The sequence below is a fragment of the Myotis davidii genome, unplaced genomic scaffold (assembly GCF_000327345.1).
Source record: "Myotis davidii unplaced genomic scaffold, ASM32734v1 scaffold223, whole genome shotgun sequence".
Lineage (NCBI taxonomy): Eukaryota > Metazoa > Chordata > Mammalia > Chiroptera > Vespertilionidae > Myotis > Myotis davidii.
In genome coordinates, this window is record NW_006294609.1 from 5,471,737 (window position 1) to 5,481,031 (window position 9,295).

At 57.5% G+C, this 9,295-nt stretch overlaps 1 protein-coding gene across 3 annotated transcripts in view; it reads left to right on the forward strand.

Annotated features, from left to right (window-relative positions):
- Positions 1-9,295, forward strand: part of TPCN1 (two pore segment channel 1) — a 49,851-nt gene that overhangs the window by 12,803 nt on the left and 27,753 nt on the right. The window contains exon 1 of one of the 3 annotated variants that reach the window (XM_015567369.1): positions 3,735-3,904. The exons of 1 other annotated variant lie outside the window; for it this stretch is intronic. In XM_015567369.1, the coding sequence (XP_015422855.1) occupies positions 3,742-3,904 (163 nt within the window). In that variant the 5' untranslated portion in view covers positions 3,735-3,741. Of the gene's footprint in view, positions 1-3,734; positions 3,905-4,071; positions 4,176-9,295 lie in introns of those variants that run through there. One more of the 3 variants, XM_015567370.1, reaches the window with a different exon arrangement.

Below are 9,295 nucleotides of genomic sequence, written 5' to 3' on the forward strand. Positions count from 1 at the left end.
CTGAGCTGAGAGGACAGCATTAGCTGACACATCAGTAGCCTGCATGAAGTGCATGGCTCACAGCCAGCCTTGTTCCTCTAGCACTGCTGGTCTGCTGCCCCCGGGCAGGGGCGCGGGGGGCGGGGCATGTGCAGTGAAAAATGCCTTTCGTCTCCATTTGCTTTTCCGCTGCCGCTCCCGTCTCCATCCCCATCCCTGTGTGCTCCACAATTAGCATTTGTGCTGCTTCGAAGTGAATAGGGACAGATGTTCGCGCAGGTGCTGCACTCTTCACTGGGTAAACAGAGTGCAGTTCGCATGCCTCTGTGTGTGCATGTGTGCGTGTGTGTGTGTGTGTGTGTGTGTGTGTGTGTGAAGCGTAGGGCCTTTGAGATGTGCCTAGTCTTTACATATGTTTTCTTTTTTCAAAGTATCTGAAGCACTTTGCACATGGTAGGTGCTCGATAAATGCTGGGTGATGGGTTGGAGTGAAAGCCTTCTGTTTTCGTTATAAACCCAGTGGCCCAGGAGTGGGAAGTACAATTGCAAGTGAAACCTTGAGATTCACAGACTCGAGAAGGTAGAAATCAGGTCCTGCCTCGCCACGAAACCACCTGTGGGCGTCTGTAACCCAGTGTTCTCTCTGCCTGGGCCACAGAGGGGTGGAGGGGGTGCCAGGACACGGTTCTTCGAGCAAAGGGTGGTGGTGAGGAGGATTCCACGATAGAAATGACCTCGATGGCCCCGTAAATGTGACTCACCTTGGCTTCCCGGGAAGAGGAACTTGCATTTTGCCAGAGCAGGAAGTTTGTAGATGGGGTTACCATGTTAACCAAGACTGACCACCGTGGCTAGGTGGTCAGCATGCCCCGCTGTTAGAACCCACTGGTTCAAGTTCCATATGTGGCTTACAGCCGCCTGCTGCTCCTGCAGGTGGGGGAAGAGGGTGGGTACTCGGGCAGCCTGGGCTTGAACCTCAGCTCAACCACGTCCTTGCTCTGTGACCTTAGGCAGATCACTCAGCCTCTCTGGGCCTTCGTTTCCCCTTCCGTAAACTGGAGGGGATAGCAGCATCTGCCTCATCTGGCTTTTTGACCCTGAGAACTCTGTTTGGGGCACGTAATGTGCCAAGTGTGAGCTGTAGTTCTTGGTATCGGCCTAATCTCTGGCTCTTTAAGCTTCAGGATTATGGGACCTTCTGGGTTCCCACACATGTCCCGCTGTGTGCTTCTCTGTGCTTTATGCATGATCTTCCCGTTTCTGGAATGTAGCCCCACCCCCCACCTCATCCACCTGATGACACCTCTTCATTCTTCAAAAGACTGTGCAGACATCACCCATAAGTCCCTCCCTGCCCCTGCCCAGCGGCCCTGGAGGGTAGCTGTCCCAGCCTTTCCTAGGCTGCTGTAACGAACAGATGACTTTAATGCACCGGAATCACATTCCTTTTCGCCTCCCGATAGTGAACCCCGTGAGGACAAGAATTCATGGTTAACTGTTCAAAAAAAATCCAACACCTAGCACAACGCCTGGTCTACAGTAGGTGCTGAATAAATGTCTCTTCAAATCAAACCATGTTTATTTGCATCTGGACAGTCAGCCTTTGTAGACTTCACCAACCCCCTTACTCCCCCAAATTACCGCATGATTCCTTAAGACGAGAGGGTTGCTCTCAAGGTCAGTCGTAACCTCAGGATGGGAGGCTTCTGTGTGGCCAGCGTGGGGTGGACACCTGGGGCAGTGATCACCGCCGTAGACCGTTAAGGGGTGCTCATTTTCCCAGCCCCCCTGCCTTTCTGTTCATCTCCTTAGTTACGGCTCTCAACTTGCTAGCCAGTTCAAGTTCACGGACAGCCTTCTAGTGTCTACAGAGAATCCCTCTGGATTGGGCCACTTACAGTAGAGCCCTGTCAGCTGGCCAGAAACAGAGTTGGAGGTGGCACCGGGCATTATCCTATCATCCTGGCCGGTTCCAAACCGGACCCCCTCCTTCTCGAACAGCGCTTGACCCATGGGACCGGCCTGGGTGAGCTTTTCGTTTTTCCTTTCCGCCTCTGGCTTAAGCCTTTGGCAGGATGGGTTTTGGGCTTGAGTCCAGCGATTCAACGGGGAGGGCTCTGTGCCAGCTCTCGCCTTTTGGAGGTCTGTATATTGTCTCGGGGCTCTGCCCGGGTTTGCAGCCTTTAGTAATGTGCGTGGGTAATGTGGGTCTGCTTCCCACACCATCTTGCAGCCAGTCACCAGCAAGGGAAGGCCCGGGCAGGAGGGAATGTGTGCTCTGCTCTCTTTCGGCAATGTGGCTCTTGCCCGATTTTTGTCTGGGGGCCTTGGCAGGGCCAGCCGGCACAGGCAGTGTGGCGACGCCGCGCCTGGAAACTCATCAGCGTCACTCTGTTCATTTCCTCCCCTCTTCGAGCGTTTTCCCATGGAGTGGGGCTCGCAGCGACAACTGGCGAACGGTTGGGCGGTTGCTCGTTGTCATTCTGGTGGGCACCGGTTTCCAGAGGGCGCCAAGTGCTTTGTGGGTATTGGCATTTGTTTCTGCCATGCCCGGGGCACAGTTGGCGCCGGTCCCAGTTAATGGATGAAGAAACTGAGGCTCTGGGGATTAATTGGTGGGAGGGGAGGGGTACAGCTGGGAGTGAACTTGGGTGAACAGGGCAACCTTTTGTCTTGAAGAGGATGTGCAGGAGTGTGTGTGTGTGTGTGTGTGTGTGTGTGTGTGAGTGAGTGAGAGAGAGAGAGAGAGAGAGAGAGAATGCGCGAGGTTGGTTGCAGGCACTTATGAGAGAGAATGAAAGGGAGTGAGGATTGCATGGGGGTCTGGTCCTCAGTGTAAACCTGCCCAGAACAGTCAGGGCCTTGCATTCTTTCCGATCAGAGCTGCCTCCCTGGAGGAAGGAGCTCATAGGCCTTTTATCCAAAGCAGCCTCCTGCCCCAGGCCCCAAAGGAAGGCCCAGCAGATCCTGCCCTGCTGGGAAGGAGGTGGGTCCCAGAAGCCCTCCCTCCGCCTGTCCTTTCCCTCCTCCCTGGCGCAGCTTTATGGCCGGCATATGGAAACTGTTTCTATTTACCCGGCACCCCCAGGATGCGGCTGCACACTGTGCTCCAGCGAACGGAAACCCGGGATTCCCCGCAGGGCCATTGCAGAGGCTGCATGCAAAGCAGCCAGCTGTTTTGCAGGGAGCGTCTGGGCCCTGTTACATCAGCGTTGCCATCTGTGCAAACAGGTCATCCTGGTGTGTCGGCCTGCGCTCTGGCTGGGGCGCTGCTCTCAGACGTGGAGGCAGAGTTTCTGTTGCTGTTTTGAAGCCGCATGCTTGTCCTTCCAGCTGGTTTCCCAGTCCCTTCTCCTTCTTCTGCCAGTGATTTTAGTTCACTCCCCGGGCTGCTTGCCAGGACTCGGGGAGAGTAGTTTAGGGGTAGGTGTTGCGTAATTCTTGAGTGGCTAAGGTCTACGGGTCTGAAAAGGCTGCCGACTGGTTCTCACCGGATTGCGCTCTGCTTACCTGGGGTGCAGAACGAGATGTTTCCTTCAGGGAACTTTCCCCGGAGGCGCATGTGGGAGCTTCCTGGTTGCCACGAGCGTTCCTTCCTGGTCAGCCTCCTCTGACCCTTTGGAAGCCTGCTGTGAGCAGAGAAACTGGCTTCCCTGAGAACCAGGCAGACGGCTTCTCCCACCCTCCTGCCTGCTGCGCGTCTTCTCCCTTCTTCCCTCCGGTTCCAGTCCCTCCGGTCTCGGCCCAGCTGCTGAGGCGGAAATGCCGAGGCCGGGCCCGGCCGTCCTCTTCCTGGAGGAGGCAGTGGAGGGCCAGCTCCCCGCCGGCCCTGTGGTGAGGTCATCCTGCCTCCTGGAGCAGGGCCTTTGCGGTCCGCCTCCACCTCGCCTTTCCAGCTGTCCTGGAAGAACCCACCCTGCCCTGGGTAAGGACGGTGGCAAGGTCCCAGATCCCACATGCTCATTCTCACGTGTCTCTCGTGATCGCCAGTGTGAGGGCTGGCTTTCCCACAGGGTGGGGCTGGACCTGGGGGGAGAGCTCACCTGCCCACTTGGGTGGCCAGGATTCTTCCTGAGCAGGGGACGCTCCCGAAGACGCAGACCCCAGGCATTTACCCGGGACCTTTACTCCCCGGAAGTGCAGACGGCCCAGGTGGGCAGGAGCAGACCAGGGCAGGGCAGCGGGCACTAGGGCAGGTAGGTGCTAACAGCCACGGAGCCCTGCGCTTCCCAGGAAGACGACCCGGGCAGGCCCACTGGGCCTCAACGTGGGGACCGCCATCCCCTGGGACCTCATGCCCAGTGGTGACCGGGAACGGAGCCCCTCACGGCTCTCACTTCCTGCTTTGAGGGAGTTCATTCTGAGGAAGTCCCTGAGATTGGTTCCCCAGGGAGCAGGGCCTTGTGCCCTGGACACCCCCACCTGAACGCCAGGCCACAGTCAGTGGCTCCCTTCCCTCTGATGGCCCCCTTGAGCCCCCTACTACCTTCCTCTGTTTTACTGGTCATAATTGTCCTTTCCCTGGGAGGCCGCTAAGCCTTTAAGTGTTCCTTCTAACTGCAGCAATAAAGCACTGGGAGTTGGAGCGTGTCCATCGCCTCTCCAGCCTAGGAAGTGGGAAACAGCGAAGGGGGCAGGGAATGAGGCCCCCCCCCCCCCGCAGTGTCCCCCCCAACGCCCCCTCCTTGCCATGCACTCAGAGTGCCGCTAGACTTGGCCACAAGGCCACCGCCTCTGCTTGAGGCTGCCATGAAAGGAATGGGAGGGACCGGCCCCCTGCCTTCCACTGTGCCCTTTCTACAGCCCCTAAATGCGCTGCCCAGCCACTGGGGCCCCGCGTGACGGCGGCTCTTTGAAATCACCTGCAGCTCCTGAATAGCCCCTCGGCCGCCCTCGCCTCCCTGGTCACCTAGGGCCTTTCTGCCCTCTCCCCACATAAGAGCCACAAACAAGCTGACCGGCTTTGCCTTTTGGGACCTGGTCAGCAAGCCAAGTTTGTGTTCTGAGTAAGTGCGGGTGAATGGTTAGCAGCTGAGGACAAAGGCCACCTGGAGGGGACAGCTCCCCGTCCTTCCCCTCGGCAGTTCCTGTCTTAGTTTTCCTTTCTTTTCTTTCTGTCTTTTTTAAGGCTCTGCTCTGGATTACTCTTATACAACATAGTCGCGCTTCAGGAGGTCCTTAAAAGATGGTCTTTAGAAAATATAAACAGATCACATCGAGCCCCTTATAAGGCCCTGGGGCACCCCCACTGCACCCTGGCTGGGCACCGGGCTCTGGTGGACACACCTGCTGTGCCCTCCGGCCACTGGCCATCTCTAAGTGTCCCATGGAGTGTGCATTCCGGGCAGGGAAGCTGGCTCTAACACACGGTGCGGGTGGTGGGGAGGTGGCAGTGTTCAACCCAGGAGGAAGCAGAGAGCAGCATGAGGGTGATGGGCATGTGACTTCCCAGAGAGGCCAAAGGCGGTGTTTGGGGGGATCCTGGGAGATGGGGGAAGGAGGCCATTTAAAGACCTGGGAAAGGGCCGAGGGAACAGTAAGTACTGGCAAAGTGAGGCTAATGTCCACAGCATCTGTGCCAGCTCATCACCCGCCTGCCCGGCACTGCCGTTACTGTACCTGGGACTGCTGTGTCCGGCCCACCGACCCTTGCTGTGGGGTGTGAAGGTCGCGGAGGCCGGGGCGCAGGCACATGAGGGGGCAGGACTGTCCAGCTACCTGCCTGTGGCTGCTCCTGCCTCTGTGTCACTTTTGGCCCATTTCTCCCCGGTCTCGTGAGCAGATCAAAGAAGGCAGTTTGACCTTCTCTCTCCGCCTGGGGCTTAGTTCTCTTAGGCCTGGACACTGGGGTCGGGGTGGGGGGTGCTGGCCTTGGGTAGAGAAGGGCCAGCGGCACCGAGTGCAGGCGGCAGCCAGGTGTCCTCCTCTACTGGTGGCTCTGTTTTCAGTGGCTTCTGCTGCTAATTTTTGGTCCTTTTGGCACGACCCTGTCACCTTTTCTGGTTTCCAGTTCTTGAGAGGCACGTGGCCTCCTACTTAGGAGCTACCCAGCCTAGACGGTCTCCCAGCCCCGCGTCTCGCTAGCTGCATGGCTTCTGCAAGGGACTTAACCTTTGCCCCTCTGCCCCTTCCTTCCCTCAAGTCTGAGGTGGGGTTAATCATAACCTTCTTAGGACTGTTGTGAGAATTAAATAGGTTGATGGGTATGAGGTGCTTAAATATGCATGATATATATATTAGAAGCCCGGTGCACAAAAATTTGTGCACTCAGGCGGGGCCCTCAGCCCAGCCTGTGCCCTCTTGCAGTCTGGGACCCCTCAGGGGATGTCCACTTGCCAGCAGGGAGCAGGCCTAAGCAGCAGTTGGACATCCTTGGCACTGCTGAGGAGGTGGGAGAGGCTCCCACCACCACCACTGTACTGGCAGCCATCAGCCTGGCTTGTGGCTGAGCAGAGCTCCCCCTGTGGGAGCACACTGACCACCAGGGGGCAGCTCCTGCATTGAGCATCTGCCCCCTGGTGGTCAGTGTGTGTCATAGTGACCAGTCATTCCAGTCATTCTGCTGTTAGCGTCAATTTGCATATTACCCTTTTATTATATAGGATAGAGGCCTGGTGCATGGGTGGAGCCGGCTGGTTTGCGCTGAAGGGTGTCCCGGATCAGGGTGGGGGTCCCACTGGGGTGCCTGGCCAGCCTGGGTGAGGGGGCTGAGGGCCGTTTTCAGACTGGCCACGCCCCCTTCAGGGAGGGGGGTCCTGCTGGGGTGCCTGGCCAGCCTGGGTGAGTGGCTGATGGCTGTTTGCAGGCTGGCCACAGCCCCTTCAGGGTGGGGGTCCCCCCTGGGGTGTCTGGCCAGCCTGGGTGAGGGGCTGGTGGTTGTTTGCAGGCTTGCCACAGCCCCTTCAGGGTAGGTGTTCCCTCTGGGTTTCCTGGCCAACCTGGGTGAGGGGCTGAGGGCCGTTTTCAGGCTGGCCACACCCCCCTTCAGGGTGGGTGGTCCTGCTGGGGTGCCTGGTCAGTCTGAGTGAGGGGCTGATGGCTGTTTGCAGGCTGGTCAAGCCCCCCAGCGAGGACCCTCACCCCATGAGGGTGCCTGGCCAGCCTGGGTGAGGAGCTGATGGCTCTTTGCAGGCTGGCGTTGGCCCTCAGCCACCCAAGCTTCCAGTGGAGGCTGGCTGGAAGCAGGTATCTGGGATTTATTTATTTTCTATAATTGAAACTTTGTTGCCTTGAGCGGAGGCTACAGCTGGCCAGGACAGACGGGAAGCTTGGCTTCCTCCATTGCCGGGGCAACCAAGCTTCCTGCTTGCTCCAGCTCTGTGGCTGCCAGCCACATCTTGGTTGGGTTAATTTGCATATAATTGCTCTCATTGGCTGGGGGGCGTGGGCTTGGGCATAGCAGAGGTACGGTCAATTTGCATGTTTCTCTTTTATTAGCTTAGATGCCTAAGTGACTGTTTGATTGGGACCGAAAGTAGCTATGACGCACACTGACCACCAAGGGGGCAGATGCCCAACACAGGAGCGGAAACCACAGGCGTGGAAACATGGAACAGACTGATGAATCTCAGAGGAAAGGAGGGAGGGGGGAGGGCAGGAAGAGATTAACCAAATATCTTATATGCATACTAGAACAGCGGTCGCCAACTGGTGGTCCATGGGGTCCGAAAGGTTGGTGACCGCTGTACTAGAGGCCCGGTGCACAGTGCCCTCTCGCAATCCAGGACCCCTCAGGGGATTATCAGAGAGTTGGGTTCGGCCCAATCCCTGCAGGACAGGCCGAGGGACCCCTCTGGCGCACCAATCCGTGCACCGGGCCTCTAGTTGCTATATAACAAAGCATAGTGCCTTATGATAGCAACCTCATGTACTTTGCTCATGAACCTGCTTGGGGTGAGGTTTGGGAGGTGCAGCTTCTCTGCTGCCCACACTGTCCGTTTGGACACTTGACTGGAGCAGAGATGGCTCATTCAACTGACGGACAAGTTGGTGCTGCCTATGGGCCAGGAGCTCAACTGGGCTGTGGCCGAGGGACCTTGGGCCTCCTCATGGGCCTCTCCAGCGGCTGTGTGGACTTCCTCAACATGGTTTCAAGAGCAAGGGCCCCAAGAGAAAAAGGTGGAAGTAGCCTGGCCGGTGTGGCTCAGTGGTTGAGCATCGACCCATGAACCAGGAGGTCACAGGTTTGATTCCTGGTCTGGGCACATGCCCGGGTTGCAGGTTCAATCCCCAGTAAGGGGCGTGCAGGAGGCAAGTGATCAGTGATTCTCTCTCATTGATGTTTCTATTTCTCTATCCCTCTCCCTTCCCCTCTCTCAAAAAATCAATAAAAATATATTTTTTAAAAATGGTGAACTAGAAGCATCAACTTAGAAGTCAGAAGCGTCACATCTTCCGTCCTGTCGGTCAAAGTAGTCGCAGAGACTCCCTGGTCTCGAGGGGCAGAGGCACAGGCTCCACCTCTTTGTAGGGAAGGTTCCAGAAGAGCGGGGGGAGGGGGGCGGGCGAAAGGAAATGCTGTGGCTGCCTTTGGAAAATAAAGTCTGCCACGGAATAGATTTGAAATGGGATGGGTTCTTTATCCTCGTGCAGGGGGTGATTAGGAGTGTGGATTATGGGGAGCCAAGTTCTCATCACAGATGTTCTTCCTCTGTGTCTCAGTGTCACTGCTGACAGTGTCAGTGGAGACACTGGGAGTTGTGGCAGCAGGTGTAAGTATAAGGGTCTTCATGGGCACCGATTCTGGAAACGCTCAGGGGTGGGTGTCGGGCAGAGCCAAGGCTGCGGCTCGGGCTACCTCTGTCACCGTTCTGTTCCCGGGCAGGCTTTCCCCACGTGGTGGCTGAGGCAGCTGCCTGCAGCAACGGGGAGAGAGCCCCTCCTTCCCAGTTTCAGCCCTCCCTGGCCGGGCGTGGAGCAGCACCCCTGCCTGAACCAGCCTGTCCGGGGGGCGTGAGGGGCTCTCAGTGCACCTGGGCCACTGGCCCGGGAGCCAGGGGTGGAGTCAGCCAGAGCCGAACAATGTTCTCCAAAGGCTGAAGGGGCAGCGCAGGCAAGGGCATGGGGTCAGCATGCAGAAGCCACAGGTGACCCCATACCAAGGAGCAAATCCAGTTGTTGTTGTTAATCCTGACCCGAGGATATTTTTCCTTGGATTTTTAGAGAGAATGGAAGGGAGAGGGAGAGACAGAGAGAGAGCAACATTGATGTGAGAGAGACACATCAATTGGTTGCCTCACACATGTGCCCCAACCAGTGCTGGGGACTGCCCTGTCCCCCAGGCGTGTCCCTCCCGGCCTCCTGCTGCCACCGCCCC